Source organism: Panthera uncia, chromosome C2 (genome assembly GCF_023721935.1).
Source record: "Panthera uncia isolate 11264 chromosome C2, Puncia_PCG_1.0, whole genome shotgun sequence".
Lineage (NCBI taxonomy): Eukaryota > Metazoa > Chordata > Mammalia > Carnivora > Felidae > Panthera > Panthera uncia.
In genome coordinates, this window is record NC_064810.1 from 66,746,184 (window position 1) to 66,773,247 (window position 27,064).

The window sequence follows — 27,064 nt, forward strand, 5'->3', positions numbered from 1 at the left end:
ACTTAACTTCTCTGACTTTCAAAGCTTCTATCTGTAGAATGGAAAAAATTAACATCTACTTCAGAGTTACTGTAAGCATTAAATGTTTTACCATACCTAAAGTACTCGGCAAAATACCTGGAAAGGAGTTCAAATGTTCATTCCTTCTCGCACATCCTCCATCTTATAATCAAGTATACAGAGTGGCCCCCCCAAGAATAAATGATTTCAGTGAAAATGCAATATACTTCACTATCATTTGCCTTCAAAAAGTTAAAATTGCATCTTAACAATCTTTAAGGGGAAATAACTTCTGGATCCGTTCCAAAATATTACAAATACAAGAACAAGTTAATGTCAAGAATGAGCCTGGAAGCAACAAGAGGGTAAAATCACTTACTCATCTACTGCTGAGAAACAGGGGTTTTGAAGGAACCGTTTCTTAAAGGAAAAAAGGATGAAAAAGTAATATTGATTTTAGCATGTTTTAGAAAAAAAGCACTTCAAATTTGTTTACTTGGCATTTAAACCTTAAAAATCAATGATTTTGAAATCTTTCCCTTAAAAGTGAAACATTAAATACTTTCATTCAAACCTAAAACATTCCTTCAAGACTTCCTTGACTCCAGTCATCCTTCAGTTTTTCTCCTCCCATTTTGCGCTTCATCGAATACTTCGCTGTTTCCCTCGCATCACCAGTTACACACGCTGTGTGCAGACTAAGTTCTGTCATTCCTATAATTACCACACCCCGGTCAGCCGCTTCAGGCCCATGTTGTTATGACATCTGTAAACTGCAGTCGTCCGTCTCCACCCCCCCCCCCCCCCCCTCCCAACCACCGGCTCCAGCACGGGCTGTAACTTGTGAATTCCCGAGACGGGATTTCTACCCGCGCCCCCTGCTCCCTCCTGCCTCAAATCCCAGCACCCGGCGCTGCCCACCCCCGCCCCCTGCTCGCACGGGGCCGCGGCGCAGGCTCGGCGCTCGCCTCCTCTCAGCCCCGCTGCCTCGGCGCCCCGCAGTCCCCGGCGCCGCTTCCAGCCCCGCCGCCGCCCCGCCCTGCCTCGCCTCGACCGGCGTTCCCGATGGCGATCACACCAGCGATCCCCACCCCCACCCTCCCCTCCGCCGGCCGCGCGGCCGTTAGGACCGCCGGGCCGTGACGCATGGACGCGCCGCGAGCGCCCGGGCCCAGGAACCCAAGCTCGAGCCCGTCCGGCGCCCGCCCTCGCCCCGGGGCCTCTCCCGGGTCCCGCCGAGGACTACCGGATCCGCCGGCGGGAGGGGGAGGGGCCGAGGCCGCGGGGCCCCGCACTCACCAGACTCAAGGCAACCGATCCCGGTGCCGATGCTGGGGTGAGCCGCTTGCTCGCTTGCCTGCCCGCCGTTCCTCTCCCGCGCACAAGCTCCAACAGCCGGCCAGCGCCGGTGCTCACCAGGCCCTCGCTCTCCGCCGCCGCGCACCCAGCAGCAAGACCCTGCTCAGCGGGCGTTCGCAGTGCGCCTGCGCGCGGGGGCCGACCCATGCGCCTGCGCACTCCGCTCTGCTGCCCTGATGCAGAGGCTGCCGGGAGACGTAGTCTTCCAGCCGTCTTTCTCTGCAAGCCCTAGAGGTTAGCGGGAACCAATGAAGAGTCGAGGATTTGGGAGGTTTCGCTGAGGAGGAGGGTAGTAGTCAAAGGTAAAGGTTGGAGAATCGTGGTGTAGGGACCATAGGACTGTACTTAGCTTGAATTGCAAAAGTATGTCTACAAACCTGTCTTCGTAGCTCTTCCAGGGCGGATGGATCCTTGCCTCACCTTTCCATAACCAGCCTCTAACATGGTTGGTACCTAGCACACGTTTATTGAACGAACCTTGGAATGAATGAAGGCTGAGGGCGTATTTCAAGTGTTAAAAGTCAGTGCCTCGTGGGGTGTCTGGGTGGCTCAGTCCGATAAGCGTCCAACTTCGGCTCAGGTCATGATCTGACGGTTCAGTTGGTGAGTCTGACAGCTCAGAACCTGGAGCCTGCTTCAGATTGTGTCTTTCTCATTCTCTGCCCCTTCCCTGCTCGCTCGCTCTCTCTCATAAATAAATAAATAAACATTAAAAAAAAAAAATTTAAGTCAGTGCCTCATGTCTAAGGCATTCACAGGCAGCACGTGTGAGGAAACTTCGGGGTATTCCCTCCCCCCCCTTCCCCTATGCCTGATAATGTATGAGAAGTATCAAAAACAATTAAGAAATTGAATGAAGCATAAATAGTTGCTTCACTCTCAAGGGCTTGCAAATGAAAATTTGGGCAAATAATTGTTACTGTTAAATTTGACGGAATTCTTTTTGAGCAGTACCTTCAAAAGAAAAAGGACTGAAGCCAGCCAGCCAAGCAGAGGTCACAGAATAGAAAGTCTCACATGTGACATGGTTTATCAGATCAATTTAAAACACTGGCAGAGAAGCAGTGTGAAAGAGGTCTGGTAGCTCAATTCATTTATAAGTATGGAAGGGAGGACTACATTACATGAATCCTAGGCTATGCAATGTTCATTTGTCCTGGATCTCTCCCTGCCACATCAGTATTCTCCACTGGTGAATGCTGTATCTTCTAGAGTGAGTTGAGTTTGAGCAGGGGGATTGGGGAAAGGGAGGTTGTTGTAAGGGAGACACTTGGGGGCAAGTATACCCCACCATCGTTAAACTGAGGAGAGATCAATTCATTCCAATCAGGAACTGAGACTATTCAGAGCTGGACTTAGTCCTTGTGAAAACTAGTTTCTTTCCAGTTCACCCTTACTCCTGATGAGGGCCTTTTGTCCTTGGCCCAGCTTCCTCAGCCCCATGAGATAGCTAAAAGCTCCACTCAGTTTTTCAGCCACTGCTTTCAGAATTAGCAATCACCTCAGGTGGAAAAGTGATGGCAAATGTCAGGCTCACCTCTTGTGGCTTCCCTTTTCTTACAGATCTTGGACCCATAAATTCTCACTGCCATGGTATCTCCTCCATGCCTTAATGTTTTTGTGTTTTGTCCAGTGATTCTCAGTGGTGGGAGAATTTGTTAGACAACAGTAGGCCATTTCTGAAGCAAAATTCATATGTATATATATATATATATATATATATATAGTTACTTTTACAAAAATGTTATCATACCACGCAATGTGTTTTATTAGTGAATATCTCTCTGACTTCATCTTTTTGTAGTTTGAGACATTTTTAAATTGTATAACAATAGGGTTTTTCTTTTTTACAAACAATGCTGCTATGAAAATTTTTGCACACATCTTCATGTGTGTAGGGAAACTGCTAGATCCTAGGATATTGCATCTTTAACCTTACTAACTGTGATAGGAAGAAGTCTAAGATGGCCCCCTGATCTTTGCCCCCTGGTGTTGCCGTATTAATCTCTACCCATCAAGTGTGGGTGGGACATGTGACTTAATTTTAATATCCAATAGAATATGGCAAAGATAATTGGATGTTAGTCCCATGATTACATTTCATTATATAAGTCTCTATCTTAGCAAACTGGGGCTTGACATGCTCCTGTGGGGCTTGAAGAAGTGAGCTGTCATGCTGTGAACTGCCTAAGGAGAGGGCCATGTGGCAAGGATCTACTAATGGCTTCTAGGACCTAAGTGCCTCCAGCTGACAGCCCAAAAGCAGCCAGGGCCCTCAGCCCTACAACCATGAAGAAATAAATTCTACCAACAACCTTAGAGAGATTAGAAGTGACTCTTCCCCAGTCAAGCCTCCAGATGAGAAGACACCCTGACTTATACCTTGATTACAGCTTTGTGAGACCCTGAGCCAGCAAACCAGCTAAGCCTAGATTCCTGGGCCACAGGAACTGTGAAAATGCTTTACTGGTAATTAGTTACACAGAAATAGAAAACTAATACACTAAATATTGCTAGATGATTTCACAAAGTGGTTGTACCAATTTATACTCACAAGCAGTATATAAGTTTCTCTTCTAAATATCCTTGCTACCATTTGAAAATGTCTGGCTTTTTTTTTTCTCAATCTTATAGGTGTGAAAATAAATAATAATATAATTATACTCATATGTTATCACTTTAACATAAAAACATGAAAAATAGGTATTTACTTGAAATTATATATTCTGTTATATTTCTTTTCTGTTGCATAAATGCTATTACTTAAAATAGCAACAGGACTAGTCAAAAGTGGTAATTCATAATAGGAGGACTAATGATAGTTAAGTAAATAAAATGTGTAAGAAAAATATAACAATATTTTTTAACATAATATTTTTATGTTCTTTTCTGTCCTTGGGTGCAAGAAATTATTTTAACTCTTTTAACTACTTCTTGCATATTTAAATTTTGTCAGCTATATTATTGTATATTCTCTTTTTTTAAAAGAACTTGTTGTTTTTTTTTCAGATATAGAATTTAGTGATTCATCACTTACTTATCACCCAGTGCTCATCCCAACAAGTGTCCTCCTTAATGCCCCTTGCCCATTTAGCCCATTCCTCCACCAAAACCCCTCCGGCAACTCTTAGTTTGTTCTCTGTATTTAAGAGTCTCTTATGGTTTGTGTCCCTCCCTGTTTTCATATTATTTTTGCTTCCCTTCCTTTATGTTCATCTGTTTTGTATCTTAAATTCCACATGAATGAAGTCATATGATATTTATCTTTCTCTGACTTATTTCGCTTAGAATAACACACTCTAGTTTCATCCACATTGTTGCAAATGGCAAGACTTCATTCTTTTTTATCACCGAGTAATTTGGGCTCTTTCCACAATTTGGCTATTGTCGATAGCACTGCTATAAACATTGGGGTACATGTGCCCCTTGAAAACAGCACCCCTATATCCTTTGGATAAATACCTAGTAGTACAATTGCTGGGTCATAGGGTAGTTCTATTTCTAATCTTTTGAGGAACCTCTATACTGTTTTCCAGAGTGGCTGCTCCAGTTTGCATTCCCACCAGCAGTGCAAAAGTTTTCCTCCTTCTCCACATCCTCACCAACATCAGTTGTTGCCTGAGTTGTTAATTTTAGCCATTCTGACAGGTATGCGGTAGTATCTCATTGTGGTTTTGATTTGTATTTCCCTGATGATGGGTGATGTTGAGCATTTTTTCATGTGTCTGTTAGCCATCTGGATGTCTTCTTTGGAAGTGTCTGTCCATGTCTTTTGCCCATTTCTTCACTGGATTATTTGTTTTTTGGGTGTTGAGTTTGATAAGTTCTTTATAGATTTTGAATACTAACCCTTTACCTGATATTTCATTTGCAAACATCTTCTCCCATTCTGTCAGTTGCCTTTTAGTTTTGCTGATTGTTTCCTTCGCTGTGCAGAAACTTTTTATCTTGATGAGGTCCCAATAGTTCATTTTTCCTTTTGTTTCTCTTGTCTCCAGAGACATGTCAAGTAAGAAGTGGCCAAGGTCAAAGAGGTTGTTGCCTGTTTTTTCCTCTAGGATTTTGATGGCTTCTTGTCTTACATTCAGGTGTTTCATCCATTTAGAGTTTATTTTTGTGTATGGTGTAAGAAAGTGGTCCATTCTTCTGCATGTTGCTGTCCAATTTTTCCAACACCATTTGCTGAAGAGACTATCTTTTTTCCATTGGATATTCTTTCCTGCTTTGTCAAAGATTAGTTGGCCATATGCTTGTGAGTCAATTTCTGGGATCTCTATTCTATTCCATTGATCTGTGTGTCTATTTTTCTGCCAGTACCATACAGTCTTGATGATTACAGCTTTGTAATACAGCGTGAAGTCTGGAATTGTGGTGCCTCCAGCTTTGGTTTTTGTTTTCAGGATTGCTTTGACTATTCGGGATCTTTTCTGGTTCCATACAGATTTTAGGATTGTTTGTTCTAGCTCTGTGAAGAATGCTGGTGTTATTTTGATAGAGATTGCATTAAATGTATAGATTGCTTTGGGTAGGATCGACATTTTAACAATAGTTGTTCTTCCCATCCATGAGCATGGAATGTTTTTCCACCTTTTTGTGTGTCTTCAATTTCTTTCATAAGCTTTCTATAGCTTTCAGTGTATAGATTTTTTACCTCTTTGGTTAGGTTTATTGCTAAGTATTTTATGATTTTTGGTGCAATTATAAATAGGATAGATTCCTTGATTTCTCTTTATGCTGTTTCTATATTGGTGTATAGACATGCAACCTATTTCTGTACATTGATTTTATATCCTGCGACTTTGCTGAATTCATGGATGAGTTCTAGCAGTTTTTTTGGTGGAGTCTTTTGGGTTTTCCAAATAGAGTATCATGTGATCTACCATTGTATATTCTTAAGAAACATAAATGTAAGAGGTTTTTTTTAAGGAGAATGTAAATACAGTAGGACTAATTAAACAGATACTACCTATATTAAATTTAAAAATAACAATGGTATGTTTCTTTGTTCTATGATACAGTGGAAATTTTTTCATTCATTGTTTCCTTTTCCATTACTACTTATCTGAATTGCCTGGAGTCTTTAGGTCTTTCTTTCTTTTTTACATAATAGCTAAAGTGAATACATATTCTATCAAAAAGCGAGCACAGAATACTTAGAATTTTATTTACGAGCACAGCACATTTCTAAATTTATAGGGATTCATTTCCAGCTCTCCAAAGTATCTACCTGCTTTGTATCTATGGACTTGATTTGGTAAGCCAGATGTTTGTCAATCAGGGTGTTTGCATGTATAAATTAACCATGTGAGCTCTCCATATCTAAAATCCTCATCATTTAAAAAACACTCTGAAGCACACTGTATGTCGTCATAAGTTAAACTTCTCTTCTCCAGGGAAAATGGCTTTAGAGCACAGAAGTAATTTAAACTTGTGAAAACTGAAGTTAGCTTCCAAGTAAGTTTACAATTTTAGTAAAGAAATTCAGAAAGTTCTGTTTAACTTGGTTGCCTTTGGTGGAGGGGACTTCTTAAAAAGTTCTGAAACAGTTTTATTTCCAGAAAATTCATCTTTTTTTTTTTTTATCTGTTGGAGTTTTTGACTCAACCTAGTATAACACTGAATAACTCAGGTGCAGTTGGTTCATCTTTTTCTAGATTCCTTATGGCCTCTTCAAGATTATCACACATTTTTAGAGAACCAGCATGTTTATTTCTGTTTCACTGTAGTCCTTTCCATTCTCATCCTCAACATATTTCCAAATTGGAACAGGACATTCTTCTTGTTCCACACTATGAAAATATGATTTTATGGCAGGCCAGGATTTTAACATCTTTTCTATGGCTAACAATAATAATAGTCATCTTTTTTTAAAATAATGTGGTTTTATTTATTTATCTATCTTTTAAGTAACCTCTATGACCAATGTGGGGCTTGAATTCATGACCTTGAGATTGAGACTCATACTCTACCAATTGAGCCAGCAAGGTACCCTCAATGATAGTCATCTTGTAGGCACATGTTTAAGGTAGCTAACTCCTTCCATTTCTATAAAGCCAAAAATTTAATTAAATGCTTCTGCATATTTTGAGGAAACTGAAATGACCAAACACTTCTATTATGAAAACCTCCATATCACAGGTGAGTAAACCACACCTTTTTTTAGTATTGTTATGTATAAGGTGTTTGGCAAATGAGATTGTTTCATTTTCTTTGGTAAGTAGTGTGGAGACTGAATAGAATTTGTCCAAATTAACATTTTCACTGAAAGCAGATAAATGAGCCAAGGCTACTTTGTCTTTGGACAAGATATAACACCCTTTGTTATATGTTCATGGTTTCATTTAAAAATCTTAATAAACATTAAGAAGCCAATTTGAAACTCCATTTTTCAGGTTAAATTGGCTAAAGGGCTAGAGGAGAGTTTTGGTTTTTTGTTTTAAATCAGGAAATGTAACCTTTTTTAGTTCCATAGAGCAGTAGAAAGTACAATACAATAATGCACATTGGTTCATGTGATACGCCCAAGCTAATTCAGCAGCTGCTATTTTCAGTTGAGCAATGGTATCTTTGAGAAACTAAAAAACTTTTGATTTTGAAGTACTTGTCTGTCTTATCCCAGACTTGTAAGATTCAGTCTCCGTATGTGCTTTCAAATCCTCTTCTCTACCATAGCCAATCCAAAAGTCTTTCTGCATGTTGTGCAGTATGCTCTGTTTTTGTTATTTACCTTCCTAATCCAGCTATATATTGTCTTCCATTGGTCATTAATATTACATAGTTGTTTATCTTTCTTATGCAGTGATGTCTGGATCATGTTGTTGTTGGTGTTATAATCATTCTCATTTCATTATCTCTGCTCTTATAAAATATGGTCACCACATTCACAATGTTAAAAAAAATCAACTTGTAAAAGGCACAGCGGTTAATCCACAGGCAAAGCCAAAGGTGTACTGTTAATGCTTATGATTATAATGCACTTAAACTTCACATTTAAGTCATATTCCTCAGAACAATGCAACAATGGATGATAATTATTGTGAACTGCAAATCATGGTTACTAATATTAATGGGCAGGGGAAAAAACATTGATAGTGATTACAGACGTCAAAGAATCTGCTATATCTATTTGACATGCAGCATGATTGCTTTCAGCTCCTATTTTCTGGGCTGTCATATGGATGGGTTTTGTAATTTTCCCCCAACCTTCCACACCCATCGAAGACCAGGATGTTTTGTGTGTCCTGGGAGGGTTTCCCCAGGATGTGGGAATTTCAGTGCCAAAACCTGGAAAGTCAAGCAAATCAGGACAATTGGTCACTCTTCCCCACCTGTACGGGTGGGGAAATGAAATGAATCTACTCCATCTGGCCAATATACCCATTCCCCAACCTGATGTGAGTGCTGGCAGGTAACTCTCAACTGCCATCTTTGAAGAAGTGCAAGCCTAATAGGAGTCAGCTTGCTAGAAGGCTCCCGCTCCCACCCTCAAGGACAGACCTAGGCCAACAACTGACATTACTTCAAAAAGCTAACTTTTGGGGCACCTGAGTGGCTCAGTTGGTTAAGCGTCTGACTCTTGCTTTTGGCTCAGGTCATAAACTTGAGGTTCGTGAGATGGAGCCCCATGTTGGGCTCTGTGCTAATAGCCAGAGCCTGTTTGGGATTCTCTCTCTCCTTCTCTCTGTCCCTTCCCTGCTTGTTCTCTCTCTGTCATAATAAATAAACTTAAAAAAAGAAAAAAGCCAACTGCTGCTACAGTGTTCAGCTTACTCTAATGGTACAATTTTTTCCCTAGAGCTTTCCCTTGGAATTATATTGAAGCTAGTCTTCAGCTGAGACTATACTCTTGCTAGCTTTCCCCTGCCCTATGCTGTCTCCTTGATTCCCACATTCCCAAAAGCACTCCAATAAGTCACTTCAACAAGAATCCCCACAAGATCCAAATTTAATATTCCACTTCCTTAACCAGTTGTCTAAGACCATGTATTAAGATTGGTTTATTGTTTTCCCAATGATCCACAACTTTACCTCTGTCATTCATATATATACATGGACACCATAAAACCTGCAATGTGAAAAAGTATATCATAAATATTGCAGAATATATAATTTTTATAGTATATATAATATATAAACTTAAGAGATATATTTATCTCATATATTTATAAATTTATTTGTATATATTTTATGTATATCATATATTTATATATTTTATATATTATTTATTTATAAATGTATTTGATATATATTTGTAAATGTATTCTGTATGTATATATATATGTGTATATATATATATATATATATTCACTCAAGATACATATATTCTCAAATTTCCATATTGGTATAGGTCTGTTTTGCAGCTTTCTATTCTATTCAGTTGGTCTGTTTGTCCCTGCACCAGTAACACATCTTAATTACTGTAGTTGTATAGTAAGTCATGATATGCTGTAGGTCAAGTCACCTCCACTTTGTTTTTCTTCTTTAAAATTGCCTCAGCTCAGGGAGCGTGGGTGGCTCAGTCACTTGGGCACCTGACTTCACCTCAGGTCATGACCTCACCGTTCATGAGTTTGAGCTCCATGTCAGGCTCTGTGCTGACCGCTTTGGATTCTGTGTCTCCCTCTCTGCCCCTCACCCGCACTCACACTCCTGTTCTCAAAAATAAATAAACATTAAAAACAATTCTTTTAATTGCCTCAGCTCTTCATGGGTCTTTTTATTTAATATAAATTTTACAATTACTCCATCAATTTCTATGAAAAAAACTTTTATGATTTTGACTGAAATTTCATTGAATTGATAAGATTTATTTTTAGAGTATAGAGATTTTTATTATATTAAGTCTCCCTTTCGATGACAATATAGTATATAGCTCCATTTATTTATAAGGTCTTCTTTAATGCCTTTCAAAACATGTTGTGATGTTTTTCATGAAGTTTTTATACTCTTTTGTTAAACTTATTTTTAGTTACTTTATTTTTTTGGTGTTGCTGTTATAATGGTAAAAAAAGTCATTACATTTATTGTTTCTCATGCATAATAATGAAATTGATTTATGCATAACTTCTATTTAGCACCTTACAGAATGCTTTTATTCATTTTAATAATTGTCTCCAGATTTTCTTGGATTTTCTTTTTTTTCTAGAGAGATTTTTAAGTTATCTCCAAACCTAACCTGGGGCTCAAACTCACAACCCTGAGATCAAGAGCCACATGCTCCACTGACTAAGCTAGCAAGGCGCTCCTTTCTTGGATTTCCTATAGACAACCATATTTCCTTTGATTAATGACATTTTTATTTCTCCACCACTAGTCATGTTTTTAATTTGTTGTTTACTGTGTTTGACAGGAGTTCTAACTCATTGGAGAAGGTAAGTGGTGATAGAAAGCATCCATTGTCTCATTCCTGATTTTGCAGGGAATTGTTCTAATGTTTTACTATGAAATATAATGCTCTAGGTTTTTTATGAATTGCTTATTAAGTGACTTATTTCTATACATTGAAATGAGCATACTCTTTTATATATTTATATGGTGAGTTACACTAGCAGATTTTCTTAAGTTAAATTATCCTTGAATTTCTGAAATAAACCCAACTTGACCATGATTTATTTATTTATACAGAACTGAACTATATTTGTTAATAGTTTCAGATTTGTGCTTTGTATCTGGATTTTTCATATCTATACTGGTTGTCTATTTTTGGTATCAAGGTTAAACTAGCCCTGAAAAATTTGTTGGAGAAAGTTCCCTCTTATTTCTCTAAAAAGTTCTCTAGAAGATTTTATATAAAATTGGAATTATCTGTTCTTTGAAGATTTGGTAGAACTCAGTAAAATCATCTTAGCTTGTATTTGTTTACTTGGTAGGTAAAACTTCAATTGCTGATTCAATTTATTTAATAGATTTTAGAAAATTCAGGATTTCTAGTTCTTCAATCAATTTTGATAGGTTATATTTTCAACAGAAAATCTATATTTTGTCTAAATTTTCAACTTATTAGCACAAAATTGTTTCTGGCATTATCTTATTACCTTTAGATCTCTAATGTATTTTAGTTACGTCCTCTTTTTATTCCTCAAATTCTTTATTTGTACCTTTTGTTTTTTCTTTATCAATCTTACCAAAGATTTGCATATTTTTAAAATCTTTACAGGGGCACCTGGGTGGCTCAGTCTGTTAAGTATCTGATTTTAGCGTAGGTCATGATCTCACGGTTTGTGATTTCAAGCCCTGCATCGGGCTCTGTGCTGACAGCTCAAAGTCTGGAGCCTGCTTTGGATTCTGTGTCTCCTGCTCTCTCTACCCCTCCCCCACTCAGGCTCTGTCTTTCTCTCTCTCTCAAAAATAAACATTTAAAAGAATTTTAATCTTTACAAAGAAATAGCTATTACTTTATTCCCTCTGTTGTAATGTTTTTGCATCTATTTCATTATTTTCTGTTTTTATCCTTTCAAATTTATTCTGATTTTCTTAAGTTGGATGCTTAGCTGATTAATTTATGCCTTCATTTTTTCTTAATATAAGCTTTAAGGTTATAGATAATTTAAGCACTATTTTAGCTTTATGTCGCAAGCTTACCCCCAGGCATACGAATGCTTCAGCCCTCCTGTCCATGACCCAAACAGTCACTCTTTGGCCATTCTTGATGCAGACTGTGGCACAGTCCACCCTCAAGAGGACAGAACCAAGAAAGAGGTCAAGTTAGGCCCTGGAAATAGACTTGGAGCTGTTCAGTCAAGAAAGTTTGGGGTTCCAGGTACCTAGTGGGTGGTTTAGAAGTGAAGTATGAAGGCTTATAATTGATACATTCTCTTCACCCTATAGACTACTTCTCTTGTAGAGATGAGAACACATAGAACCAGACCAGAGTGGGGCCCTCTCAAACCAGAGGTTCAGGGCAGGGCCTCTTTTGACCATATCCAAAGACAGTACCATATGAGATAGGAAGCATGCTTCTTTCAAGAGGAAGAATACTGTCACAGCAATCAGACAAGAAAAAGAAATAAAAGGCATCCAGATTGGTAAGGAAGAAATATTAGATTCACTATTTGCAGATGACATGATACTATGTATAGAAAACCCTACAGACTCCACTAAAAAACCATTAGAACTAATAAATGAATTCAGTAAGGTTGTAGGATACAAAATCAATATACAGAAATTCATTGCATTTCTATATACTAATAATGAAGTAGCAGAAAGAGAAATCAAGAAAACAATACCATTTACAATTATACCAAAAAGAATAAAATACCTAGGAATAAACAACCTAGGTGGTGAAAAACCTATACTTTGAAAACTATAAAACATTGGTGAAAGAAATTAAAGACAACACAAATGGAAAGATATTCCATGCTCATGGAGTGTAAGAGCAAACATTGTTAAAATAGCCATACTATCCAAAGCAATCTACACATTTAATGCAATCCCTACCAAAATACCAATAGCATTTTTCACAGAACTAGAATAAATAATCCTAAACTTATATGGAATGACAAAAGATCCTGAATAGTCAAAGCAATCTTCGAAAAATACAAAACTGGAGGTATCACAATCCCAGATTTCAAGATATACTATGAAAGCTGTAGTAATCAAAACAGTATGGTAGTGACAAGAATAGACACATAGATCAATGGGACAGAATGAGTTCAGAAATAAACCCACACCTATATGGTCAATTAATCTTCAACAAAGGAGGCAAGAATATACACTGGGAAAAAGTCTCTTCAACAAATGGTGGTTGGAAAACTGGATAGCTACGTGCAAAAGAATAAAACCAAACCACTTTCTTACACCATACACAAAAATAAACTCAAAATGGATCACGGATGTGAATATGAGGCCTGAGACCATAAAAATCCTAGAAGAGCACAGGCAGTACTTTCTCTGGCATTAGCCATAGCAACATTTTCTAGATATGGCTCCTCAGGCAAGGGAAATAAAAGCAAAAATAAACTATTGGGCTATATCAAAATAAAGCTTCTAAGGAGCTAAGATGGTGGGGCATAGTAGGGGGGCCCTACACTCCTCTCATCCCTAGAGCACAATTAGATAACTATCAAATCATTCTGAATCCCATAAAATCTACCTGAATACTGACAGAGCAAACTACACAACTAGAGGGAGAGAAAAGGCCACATTAGGGAAGGTAGATAGTATGGAGACATGGTTTAGGGGAAAAACAAAATAAAAAGCTTCTGCACAGCAAAGGTAACAAGACTAAAAGGCAACCTACAAAGTGAGGAAAGATATTTGCAAATGACATACCTGATAAAGACTCAGTATCCAAAATATATAAACCAACACCCAAAAAACAAATAATCAAATTGAAAACTGGGAAAAAGACATGAACAGACATTTCTCCAAAGAAGACATTCAGATGGCCAACAGACACATGAAAAGATGCTCAACATCACTCATCAGGGAAATGAAAATCAAAACCACAATGAGATATCACCTCACATCTGTTAGAGTAGCTAAAATAAAAAAACACAACAAACAATTAACTGGAATTTTAAAACTTCTTTAAAAATTAAAACACACACACACACACACACACACACACAACAACAACAAATGTTGGCAAGTATGTGGGGGGAAAAGTTACCCTCATGCCCTGTTGGTGGTAATGCAAACTGGTGCAGCCACTGTGGAAGACAGTATGGAGATTCCTCAAAAAATTAAAAATAGAATTACCATATGATCCAGTAAGTCCACTATTCCCAAAGAATACAAAAACACTAATTTGAAAAGATATATGCACCCCTATGTTTATTGCAGCATTATTTACAGTAGCCAAATTATGAAAGCAGCCCCTTGATAGATGAATCAATAAAGAAGATACGGTATAGATATACCCAATGGAATATTATTCATCCCCTCCCAAAATAATAAAATCTTGCCATTTACAACAACATGAATGGAGCTAGAGGATATAACGCTAAGTGAAATAAGCCAGGGAGAGAAAGACAAATACCATATGATTTCGCGGATATGTGGAATTTAAGAAACAAAACAAAGAAAAAAAAAAGAAACCAAGAAATATACTGTTAACTATAGAGAACAAACATTGTTACCAGAGGGGAGGTGGGTGGGGTTGGTGAAATAGGTGAAAGGGATTTAAAAAAAGAGGAAGAATGCTGGTTACAGTAAGAGGAGGAAGAAGTGTTCTGTGTAAGGATATGAGGGTGAGGAAATTTTGGAAGCATAGGGAAATACAGATTTCAGAATAGGCAAGAGATAAATGGTGAGATTAGCTGGCCTTTACATTACAGAACTCTGAAGTCAAATTTGGGCAAAGTCACAGTGGATTCAGCCTTTATAAGAGCTTTTCTCTCTGCATAAAGTATTCTTCCATCTCTGCTCCTGATTTGCTACATCCCTCTTTCACCTACCTCTTACAAATACTTCAGGTTTCATCTTGAGTTTCACTTTCTTTAGAAGGCCTTCCTCCCAACCCCTGATTAATTTATTCCTCTCCCTCTTAATTTTTTCCAAAGAATCTGTAAATCCTCTTTTATTATACTCAATCATATAGCTGCATTTCTGATTATTCAGGCTGCCAGCTGCCTGAAGATATTTGCCTTGTCTGGCATCATGTCCCCAGTATCCAGAAAAATGGAACACATCTGATGATCAAGAAATATTTGGTGAATTAATCATTTGGCCTCATGATGCTTGAATGGCATTGCTTGATATGGCTGAATCCAAATATGATATCAGTAGAATATCAGCCTTTTGATGTCCTTCCACTTCGAATAATGTCATTTTACATATAACTTTTCAAAGCCAGTTACTCAGACAAAGGTGATTTATTTTGATATCTAAAACACTATATAAGATTATCTGGAAAATCCAAAAGCATCCTGCTATTACACTATCCATTTTAGAAACTAAAAAGGCTTGGATTGTATGCTAGAAAAATCCCTTCATTACACGTAAAACATTTTTGCTGTTACCTATAGTAAAAGAAGTGAAAGGACAACTTGAAGGAGAGGGAATGGTCCTGAGAGTGTTTTAGTTGGGATCTATCCACCTCAATACCAAGAGATGAAGACAAAGATGAAAGAACTAAGATGTGAGGATGTGGTGGGTCCCTTGAATAACACAATCAGTCCACATGGACAACCCATTTGACATATTCAAGCCACTCTGACTTACTGATGGTCATTATTTGGATAGTTCCTCCAAAGTAAGGACATGCCAGTTGTCAAAATGATGTGGAGGTTAATCAACAGAGGTTAATCAACAGAGCTACCACTTGAGAATCTTTCCCAAGGCTGCTGTGAAGATAGCATCATTGGTCCTGCTGAGTCATTCTGTGGTTGTACATGATCCTGGGTGCAAGTCCACAAATATCGAGGCATAGCCTGTGTGCCACTAAAAATAACAAAGGTTTCAGGGTTGGAGACATTGTCAACCACGCTGTCATGGCTATCTATGTCTCCAGGACTCAACGGTGGGGGGAAAATATTTAAATGATGACCCTGACAGAAGGAGCCTGTGAGTACTTCAGCTTCAAACACATAGATCAGTTCATCTGTGGCAGATGTATTCTTGACTTGGTATGCTAGGTTTTTCAGATTCTTGGTGAAGTATATACCAACTCCATATTTTGGGTCTGATAAAAGAAAAAAAAAGATCATTATGATCTGTTGAATCATATTGCCTATTTGGGTACTAACATGTATACTCTCTCTAGTCCTATTACATTTTCTAGTAGCCACATAAAAAGGTAAAAAGAAACAGGTAAAACTAATGTAATTATTTTTATTTAATCTGTTATATTCAGTATGGTATTTCAACATGTAATCAATATAAAAGTTATTAAGGAGATATTGTATATTCTTTTCTTTGGTAGTGGTCTTTAAAATCAGTATATATTGGGGTGCTTAGGTGGCTCAGTTGGTTAAGCGTCTGACTTCGGCTCAGGTCTTGATCTCATTGTTCATGAGTTCGAGCCCCAAATCAGGCTCTGTGCTGACAGTTCAGAGCCTGGAGCCTGGAGCTTGCTTCATATTCTTTCTGTGTCTCCCTCTCTCTCTACCCCTACACACCCCCAACTCAAAAATAAAAAAAACCATTAAAAAAATTAAAAATAAACAAATAAAATCAAGTGTAATTAATTTACACTTAGAGCATGTCTCAATTCAGATTAACCACATTTTAAGTGCACCATAGCCACATGTGGCTAGTAGCAACCATTTGGACAATGCAGCTCTAGGGCTTAAAAAAATGACTAAGACATGATCCCTGGTCTCAACAATTCACAAAGGGAACTCCCCACATGTAAACACAATTTTATGTGGAGAGCAAACATTTTGAGATAAAAATCAGAGATTTATTTCCTGGGAGTTTCTTCTTGCTCTTGATTCCTCCACCCATTGAGTTCTTCCTACTTATTACTCAGGGAAAAAAGGATAGAGCTTAGAATAAGGTCAGTTTGTGTGTGTGTGTGTGTGTGTGTGTGTGTGTGTGTGTTTGTGTGTGTATAATTATATCCTATGTAATTAATTTTAATCAAAGCAGAGACTGTGGTCTTGAAAGTTAGGTTTTATGAGAGAGAAAGGGTTTTTTGAACCAAAATCTAAAAACCTAAAGAATTCAGGGCGCCTGGGTGGCTCAGTCAGTTAAGCATCCGACTCTCTGTTTTGGCTCAGGTCATGATTTCATGGTTTCGGGAGTTTGAGCCCTGCATCAGGCTCTGTGCTAGCAGTGTGGAGCCCACTTGGATTTTCTCTTTTTCCCTCTCTCTCTACCCCTCCCTCATTCATGCTCTCTCTGTCTCTCTCAAAATAAATAAATAAACTTTAAAAATAAATAAAAATTAATAAAAACCTAAAGAATTCATAGCATGGTGTTTATGCCATATGTAACAGAGGAGAGAAGGATGAAAGATATTCTCAGAATAATTTTCTCACTTCAAAATAAATAAAAATTCTTCATTTCACCTGGTAGGAAGAGAAGAACCAGAGAGGACATGACTAGAACTCTTGGGGATTCTGAGAAGGGGCTCACTTCACTGCTCCATTCCCTCAAAAGAGCCCTGGGAGTCAAGATGGGGCAGAACAACAAGAATCTTGGAAAAACAGGGACGGGTACTTCTAAAGTAGAAGGAACCATTGCCTGACTCTACTGGGTACAGCCCCCTCCTCCAGTCTGGCATCTAAGTGAAAAGTAGCAATGGCTGGGGAAGATGTCCAGAACAGTTGAGGACTGCTATATAAGACCTTGCACTTCAGCTTGGAGGATGTGCACACTCAAAAATTTCCTGTGCTCTAGGACAGGCACAGACAGTGGCTTGGAAAGGAATTCCCTCAGCATGAAAAACAGAGTGCCCTGTGGAGACACTAAGAGCAAAGGGCACCATGAATTTAAGCACTGGAGGGTGCTAATGACTGATGCCCAGGATGGCTTATCTAGCAGAGGACATTGGGAGGCAGAGAACAGATAGATGCAGACCATGAACCAAACCACCTTCCTCACAAATGCCTGTCCCATAATCTAAAGCACTCTCAGAAGAGAAGAAGGGGAACACCTTGCAGGAACTGAGTTTAAACCCCAAAGGGACTAAGAAAACTCTGAAAATGACTGAGTTCATCTTGAACCATCAAGAGTTTTCCTCATCTGCAGACATAGGAGCATGAGATGTAGGTAAAGTTCCATTTTACAGCACTAAAGAAGACAAGACCCACACCCAGGTTTTGTGGAACTGTAAATTTTGATACTTATTGGAGTTACAGATGTGGTAACAAAGGAATATCAGAAGTGCAGGAGGACAGAAGAAGAAGCAAGTTCCTGGGCCTGCAGGAGTTAGGGAAGGTGTCAACCAGGACATGCCATTTGAGCTATGTCTGGAAGAAAGAATGGGACTTTGCGGGCTAAAAAAGGATGAGAGAGGAAGGCATTCCACATGCAAAGGCATAAAGGCAGGAAATCTCCAGCACATTTAGGAAACTCTTAAGCAGTTCATGGCTGAAGTGTTGAGGAACATAGTGACAAGGAGGGTGAATAATGTGGGGCTAGGGCCTTACGTGCTTTGCTAAGGGGTTTGGGGTTTTACCTTGTAGGCGACTAGAAAAATAGATATTAAACAAGCATGTATTTTGATGAGCTCTGGTACTTGTTTAAAAAACATTGCTATTGGTTTAACCCTTCTAGAAAAAATCTTTTAAACCTTAACGGAGATTGATTATGAAAACACTTAGGCACGCTCATCAAAATGGAGATATCATTTCTTTAAAAGTTTGGTCTTTATGCTCTTTAATTGAGATGGCTTTATAGCCTTTACAGTCTGACTCAGAACAAAATATAAGTTCACCTAAATTAAAAACTCATCAAGAAGAAGGAGATGAGTCGGATTTTACATCTGATAGTTTTGAGGATGAATCTTCTTCTGAAGAAATCAAGGCTATAGCGCCTGAGGAAGATACTTCACCAGAATGGCCTCTACCGCCACTCACAAATGATAACTTGGAGGCTACTGCCCCTCCTTACAATAAAGTATACCCCCCTCCTTTACCTGAAAAATTACCACTCATGTTAAATGCAAGACTGCCTATCCAGTCACTTCCAATCCTTTTTCTAATGACCAGCCTCATTCCGACTCGAGTATGAGGACCTTCACTTAATGTTTGCAGGCTCATCTTTTGCAACTCCGGCCATACTCCCTGCAACATGTGTACTTTTTTAGGATGATAATTCTGGTAGCAGAGTAAAGGATAGGTTGGATAGGGTTGGTTTTGAGGCAAGGAAAGGACCTGATGATTGCCCAGGCCCAGGGGAAGAACAACAAAGGCAGTAGGAATAGCAAGGTGAGACTGGGCTGCAAAGGTCACTGAGAGAGAACCAGTAGGGCTGTGTGACTGCCTGGACATAAGAATGAGAGGAAGGAAGGAGTGGAAGATGGTAGAGTTTCCAGCTTAGGAGACCCAGTAGATAGATGGTCATGGTATTAGTCAGGTTAGGGAGTACTGGGGGGCAGGGGGAAGCATATTTCTCAGGGTAAAATATGGCCAAGAAAAGAGTTCAGTCTGAGGTAGCTCTGGAACATCTAGGCAGAAATGTTCAAAAGACAGTCAGAAATATGGACCTGCAGGTCAGGGGAGAGGTAGGGGGTCAGAGTTACAAATTCATAAGTCATCCATAGAGGTAGGAGTTTGAAGCCATAGGAATGGGTGCAATCACCCAGGGTGACACTGTAGGGTTACAAAAGAGAAGGATTCCTTTTGCACTCCAGAAAACACGAACATTTAAAGAATGGGCAACAGATGGACTCACTAGATTATAAATTTTAAGGGTAGGAACTCTGTGTGTTCTGTTTACTGTGGTATTCCTCTCACCTAGCACAGGGCCTGGCTTATAGAACGTGTTCAAGAAACACTTGTGGAATGAATGGATGAACCCAATAAAAAAAATCACAAGCATGTATTCTTCTTCTTGCTACATTCAGCCAAGCCCTACAAGCAAGAGATGAACTGGCTGGAATACAAGGCAATATAGAAAATATATACATACAACTTCATTAATAGAAGCCCCTGTGCCTATAGGTAGCCATCCGAATTGACCAAGAGTCCCATAATTTGGAACCTTGCAGGGTAAAAAAGACTTTGTAGTCCAAATGAAAACTAGGTTAGGGGCACCTGGATGGCTTAGTCAGTTAAGCATCTCACTCTTGATTTCGGCTCAGGTCATGACCTCACGGTTCGTGAGATCAAGCCCCACATCAGACTCTGTGCTAACAATGCAGAGCCTGCTTGGGATTCTCTTTCTCCCTCTCTCTTTGCCCCTTCCTCTGCCCATGCTCGCTCTCTCTCTCTGTCTCAGAATATACGTTCAAAAAAAAAAAACTAGGTTTAAAAAAGAGTTGCAAAACAATTTCGGGGTAATAAAATATCTCCTGTGTTTCTCAAGCACCTTTGGTGAAGCATGCTCCCCACAGACATGTTGGTACAGTCACATTATGGGTATAATGACTCTAATCATCTGAACTGCCTCAGGCAGTGGGTGTTAAGCTGAGAGCTAGGGACATGGACAGAGCACAGAGGCCAGTAGGTAAAAGACAAGAATCTTAAGGCTTAAAGACTAGATGGAGACAAGACCTTTAGCTGGGTTATAAAGACACAAACTTGACCAGAAGCAAACAGGTTTCCTGCCTGCTGAGGTTTTAAAGGAACTGTATTGCTGAAGAAACTGCAAGCCTGGCTACAGTAGCCTGAGAGCATTCTAGTCCCTGAGGCAATCCACGGACCCCTGATAGGCAGAGGGCCTAGAAATGACCAAGGGTGGCAACACATAAGGAAGATTCTTCCCAGAGTGGAAAACAAGGGTCTTACCACTCCCAGAATAGAGAATCCTCTCTATGCCTATCCAGCAGTATGATTAGTGGTATGGACCAGTGACTTTCCTTCTACCATTTAGAAATGGGAGGGGTTTTATTTTTAAGTTTATTTATTTTGTTAGAGAGAGAGAGAGGCAAAGAGAGAGGAGAGAGAGAATCCCAAGCAGGCTCCACACTGTCAGTGCAGAGCCTGATGCGGGGATCGAACTCACGAAGTGAGATCATGACCTGAGCTGAAATCAAGAGTTAATGCTTAACTGACTGGGTCACCCAGACACCCCTAGAAATTGGAGTTTTTATTGCAATTTTCCTGCTCCTTCTCCTCTCATTATATAACAAGTGGGTTAGGTCAATTACTTTGCTTTTAAGCTTTAAGAGAGGACTTTCTGGATTTGAAGCTGATGATGAGACAAGATGAGATTTGGAGGCTGTCTTCCTTGGGAGGTGGTGTATGTGTCTTTTAGGGAAAAAGACATGTACAGATGTCAGGCAGGCAATTAGCAGTGTCTGCCACAGGATTGAAAAGAAGGCACTACTGGATTTGAAAAATAGGACAGTGATGGTCTTAGAATAGTTTAGGTAAGGGTAGGGAGGGGGAGTGCAGAGAAGGCCAGTTACAATGGGTTTAGGAGCAAATGGATGTTGTGAATTTTTAAGACTTTGCCAATATCACTTTTCTAGTTATAATCAAAGACTTCTTGGTGGGGATTCACTTGTGAGTTTTTACCCCCAGGAATTTTCCATGTTCAATTTTTACTCCAGGTATTGCTTATGTTCTCTCTGGGGCAAAGAGATGATTTCTAGACACTTTGCTTTCTAGAAATCAAGAGTTGGAGTTAGCTTCACAGCAAGGATCATGCTATATATTTTGAAAGATAAAGATCAAGAACATAGTCAATAGATCAGGCAAAATCAAGCCTCATCGTTAGGTATCCATCACGATCATCACTAAACTTCTTAGGCTCCTTTGGAGACATCTGAAGGGGATAAAACAGCAGTTAAATATGCAATATTTTCATACAACTGAAAAGAGACATGAGAGCTACACATAGAAGCCCCATAGCTGAAAAGGATCTTAAGATGTTATTTACTTCCCCTGCCAGATATCTAATTCATTCACTAGCAGCCTACAGGAAATGAAGAGCATGGAAGAGAAAAGAGCAACTTTATGAAGTTCAGGAAAGTGCTCTTTTGATTAAGGGATGAGGTTTGGTAATGTTGATAATAATTTTGTGGAAATAAGCCAAAAAAAAAAAAGAGAGAGAGAGAGAGAGAGAAAAGCTTCAGGGTGCTCTCTGCAGATAAAACACATGACCACAGAAAAGAGAAAAACAGTGAACTGTAGTCTCACCGTTCACTTTTGTCAACATTAAACCCATCAGCAATAAAAAATATGAAGGAAAAATAAAAAATATGACCCTTTCCAAATGACTTTACCACAAAATCCCACTTACAAGCGATCCCCTCACCACAGCAACAAATACTATTAGTGGTGAGTCATCTGCTGATGTCTGCTTACCAGTTCCCACATATAGAGCCCCCCAGTGATGAGGGGCTAATACCTACCACAGGGCATCGAGTACATTCTTTGAAAGCCAACTCTGCATACTGCTTCACAGAACTGGTAAGGAACTTGCTGAAACAACCTGTGGCTCACAGGATCCCTATGTGTTCTTTCTTCCACCATTTTCTTCTTTCTTTGGAAGACAGCCATGAGAAACACATTGTCAATTTCCTCCACCTATGACCCAAGGATATGAAAAACAGAAAAAACTGAAAAAAAAGGGTGAGAACCCGTATTTCAAGTGCCTGATACTCCACTTCAAAGATAATGGTTCTTACGTGCATATTACTTTGCAAGCAATTTACTTTTTATATAAAGTTTTTAAAGAGTCTCTCCGAGCCCCAACCCTCTCCTACTTTGACTTCTGTCTCTTCAAAACTCCCTGTCCCTTCTTTGATAAATCCATTTAATAAAAATTCACTGAGCACTCACCATATGCCAAGAAGTGGTAACGAATTGGTCAACAGTGTATACACATTCTTGGCCTTTTTAAGAGCCCACAGTTTAATGAGAGGTAAAAATAGGTAAACAATTATAATACAGTGTGGTATATGCTATTCCATTTCTTTCACTTTGCTTCAAGATAGGCAGATAACTTTCCCCCAAATCTTCATCGGTGCTTCTGTATATCCTGACATCATTTCTACCTCCTGGTGCCCATCCCTGCCCCACTTTCAGTCTTAATCCCAGGGTTCCAGGTCAATGAGCAGCTGGCTTAGAGTCATCAGCAGGTGAATTCTTCTTTTGGTTATAGACCCACGACAGGTCAAACCCTTCCCTTAATTAAGTATACCTTTATAACCTGCAAACCACAGCTTTCAAACTGTTTCTTCTGATTCTGAATTTCCTCAGTTGAAAGCTTAAGGCATTTCAGAAATGTATTCCTTTTCATTTCATCCTGGTTTTTTGGTTGCCAATCAGTCCATTGTCCTAAAAACGAGTAACACAAAACTTGGTCTCAATACTCTGTGAGATGAAAAAGGTTTGTAAAGAAATGTAATGAAACAAATTATAGATGTTTAAAGGAATAGATTAGCCAGTTTACACTGTATGCCTTACATGTTTAGGCATGCAAGGAAAGTATCATATAATGAGAAGTCATAGGATAAGAGAGGGGGCTAATAAATTTGTCCTCACATGATTTGGATTATGAGGCTGAGGGGGTGAGAGAAAAAAGAGCATTAGTATATACTTCCCCCATCAATGTTGTAATGATGATATAGAATTGTGTTGCCAATAGGTAATGTTTATATTTCTTGCCAGGATGCTCATCAACAAAAAGATACAGGCATAACAAAACATTAAGGAATGATGAAAAACAGTATGACATTTACATAAAACTCCAAGATTCTCAAAAAGATTTCATATCTCAACGTCATTTGAGCATTTTAACACCACCACTGAAATAATTATAATTAACACACTTTTACAACGAAGGAAATTGAAACTCAGAGAAGTTAAGTGACTTGCCTGATATCACATAGCTAATAGGTACATACCCAGGAGTATAAACCTGGCTTTCATCAGTGCCTTCTGTAAGTGGCAAGGCAGAATATTTGGTACATGTATCACTCATATGCCACCCAACCACAAAGAGCAAAATTTGGAGATTCAGAGTCTATGGTGTCCTGTCTTTCCTCCCTTCCTTCCTTTTTTCCTTTTTTTCTTCCTTTGTTCCTTCTCCCTTAACTTTCCTTCCTTCCTTCCTTTTTAAATTCAAGGGACAACCTGTTATTGCCCAGCAACTCCTTATTGGACAAAATACACAGTGGACAAATGGACCCCACCACCACTATCAAAAAGACTTCTCTTCTTTCAGTTTATTTTCAGTTTGACGTAAACCCAAATATACAAAAATGACAAAATTCCCAGCACATTATTTAATTGAGTGGTCTCAATTTAACCACAAAAAAGCAGATAATAAATCCTAAGAAAGTCACTAGAGGGGCCAAGTTGTAAATCTGGAAAGCAGGAAGGACAAAATTTCATAGCAGAGAAACTCCAAACCCAGGAAATTTCTAAGGAAGAGACTGTAAATTAAATCTCAAGAGCAATAGCTGACCTTAATAAAGTAAAGTAATAGAATTCAGTTCACTTGAGTTCAGCAACTCATTTACTGAGCTCCTATTATATGCCTGGCCCTGGGTTGGGCACCGAAGAAGCACTCACCAGGAAAGATTTAAAAAGCAGCATAAAAGAGGAAATCCCTAACTTCTATTACTTAAATTTTATTGTTCTGACGGATAGTTGATGTTTCTTGTAGTAATAACTCATTGAAAATGTATCCATTTTGTTAATGAAGGTCTTAATCTGATTAAGAGAGGGTGAGTCTGTAGGAAACTCTGAAACACTGCTGTGGGATAATATGCTTAGTCATCACCTATCAAAAATGCCACCTTGCACCAGAACATGGGACTCACATGACTAAATTGCCAACTGCTGGGAGAGTGGATCAACCTTATGAATGCAGTTAGTTTAAAGTAATGCCACAAGTTTTATAGGCCAGTGGTTTTTTTGCCTCTTGTTCTCTTGGAAAGTATCAGAGTCAATTTAAATATCCACAGTCATTACAATTCAAACTAAGTAGAAATGAAAATCTTTGGTCTTATCCTTGTGTATTATTTTTGTGCATGTTCTTTGACACTGGTTTTTCTGGGGAATGTGGATAAAACACTTATTGTATACCCCCACTCACTTTGACCACAACTGCCTGAATTATTTTTACAAACACAAGTGAAAATAAGGTGCCCTTTAAAATTTCACATATGAATTTTTGTACCAAACCCATCAACATCACAGTGATCTTTCTACAATACAAGTCTGACCTTATCTTTGCTTAAAATCCTTCAAGGCTCCCCATTTGTTCAAGAAAAACTCTGAACTCTTCCATGTGATTTATAAAGTCTTTCATAATCTAGACCCTGCTATGGTCTGATTGCTTGAAAAGTTTCTTTACCTTACTAATTTCTACTTCTTCTTTTTTTTTTTTTTTTTTTTTTAGAGAGAAAAAGAGAGAGAGACAGCAAGCAGAGAAGGGGCAGAGGCAGAAGAGAGAAAAATCTCAAGCACACTCCACGTCTAGTGCAGAGCCCAAAGCAGGGCTTGAACTCACGACCATGAGATCTTGGCCTGAGCCGAAATCAAGAGCAGCACACTCAATTGACTAAGACACCCAGGAACCTCTCTACTTATTCTTCATTCTCCATTTATGACACCTTCTCTGAGAAGCCTTCCCTTGACCTCCCAAGTCTGGGTTAAGTGCCTAAATTGGTATCCTGAGACCAATTTCAAAGTCTCTGTGTGTAGGAGGGTTTCCCATATGTACAACCAAGCAATTCCGCTATTGTCTATCCAAAGATAGCATCAGATTCCACAGGTTAGGGGTTCAGTCCTACAAGACTGCTCTTCAACGCACACATACTTCAGACACCAGTCAAAAGCCAGGTTGTCACCTGTGCTTCTGACTGACTAGCTACAAACTGGAGATTCCAATGACCTTCTCTGTGGATTTCAGGCACTATTTGCAAGTCCAGGTTGTTACCTGTACTTTTGACCAGCTGGTCAAAACATCTCCTCCTCAGGTTCAATCAATTTGCTAGAGCAGCTCACAGAACTCAGAGGAACATTTTACGTACTAGATTACTGGTTTATTATACAGGGATATTATTCAGGAATAGCCAGACAGAAAAGATGCATAAGGCAAGGAAGGAATGGGGACAGGGTACAGAGCTTCCATCCTCTCTCCTAGCAAGCCACTCTCCCTACATGCAACTTTTATATGCACTAAAACTCTCCACGTGCTCGCTGACCTGGAAGTTCTCTGAACCTGTCCTTCTGGGTTTTTACTGAGGTCCATACATAGTCGTGGCTGATTAAATCATTGGTCAATGGCAACTGATTCAACCTCTAGCCCCATCCCTGGAGGTTGGGTGGGGGAACACTGAAAGTTCCAATCTTCCAACCACAGGGTTTGGTGTCCTAGTGACCAGTCCTATTCTTAGGGGCTTTCCAGAGTCACCTCTTTAACATAACAAAAGACATCTTTATCACTCTCAACACTTAGGAAATCCAAGGGCTTTGAGAGTTGTAAGCCAGAAATGTTGACGAAGACCAAATGTATATGACCATATATTTTGGTCATCTGAATGACCAAACATATCTTATAAATCGCAATATCACAGTGCCTCTCCGAGGTGCTCCCAGAGCACTTTCACCCTCCTCTTTCATAACTAACCTGCTTGCTTCTCAGTATCCTTACTTGGATTTTGAGTGGAAACAACGTCCATCTTATCACTGTATCGCCAGCACCCAGCACAATGCTTGGCACATACCATAGACACAATATACATTAAACAAATAAATAAATGAAATAAGTCTCTGTTTCTCAAGGTGGCATTTTCAATGGTATAATTTCTTAGCTCTAGGGCTATGTTAAAAGGATATCTCCGAACCCAAATTCCCAGTCATCATGATGAATTTTGCCCCGCTGCATGGGAGATACTTGAGTGTACTTCACAGTAAGAATGAATAATTTACTTTGGTGAGAGAGCTCAAAGTAATTTTAGGGTTTCTAATGCTGCTAGCAACAAATACATAAATGCAATAGAACTCAAAGAAATTAATTAATCAAGTGTAATGTGTCTGTCTAAATTTGAACATTCCATTTGTAGAATTAAGGATGTACTTTTTTCCCCAGAGCCTGGGCTTATGTTATCCTAGGCTTTTAACTGCTAGGCATTTAACTGCTTCTTAGGCAATCCATTTCATCATAAGTAAATCCAATCACTCACGTACGTGTG

The 27,064-nt window shown here is 39.0% G+C and overlaps 2 protein-coding genes across 3 annotated transcripts in view; both read right to left on the reverse strand.

Annotated features, from left to right (window-relative positions):
- Window positions 1-1,502, reverse strand: part of KPNA1 (karyopherin subunit alpha 1) — a 69,144-nt gene extending 67,642 nt beyond the window's left edge. Inside the window, exons 1-2 of one of the 2 annotated variants that reach the window (XM_049628268.1) lie at window positions 575-1,257; window positions 380-420 (exon numbers count right to left, since the gene is read on the reverse strand). In XM_049628268.1, coding sequence (XP_049484225.1) covers window positions 380-383 — 4 coding nt within the window. In that variant the 5' untranslated portion in view covers window positions 384-420; window positions 575-1,257. Of the gene's footprint in view, window positions 1-379; window positions 421-574; window positions 1,258-1,299 lie in introns of those variants that run through there. The other variant, XM_049628269.1, reaches the window with a different exon arrangement.
- A 12,604-nt stretch (window positions 1,503-14,106) lies between these two features.
- Window positions 14,107-27,064, reverse strand: part of PARP9 (poly(ADP-ribose) polymerase family member 9) — a 36,410-nt gene continuing 23,452 nt past the window's right edge. The window contains 3 exon segments of the mRNA XM_049628287.1: window positions 14,107-15,982; window positions 22,268-22,442; window positions 23,059-23,195. Coding sequence (XP_049484244.1) covers window positions 15,603-15,982; window positions 22,268-22,442; window positions 23,059-23,195 — 692 coding nt within the window. The 3' untranslated portion in view covers window positions 14,107-15,602.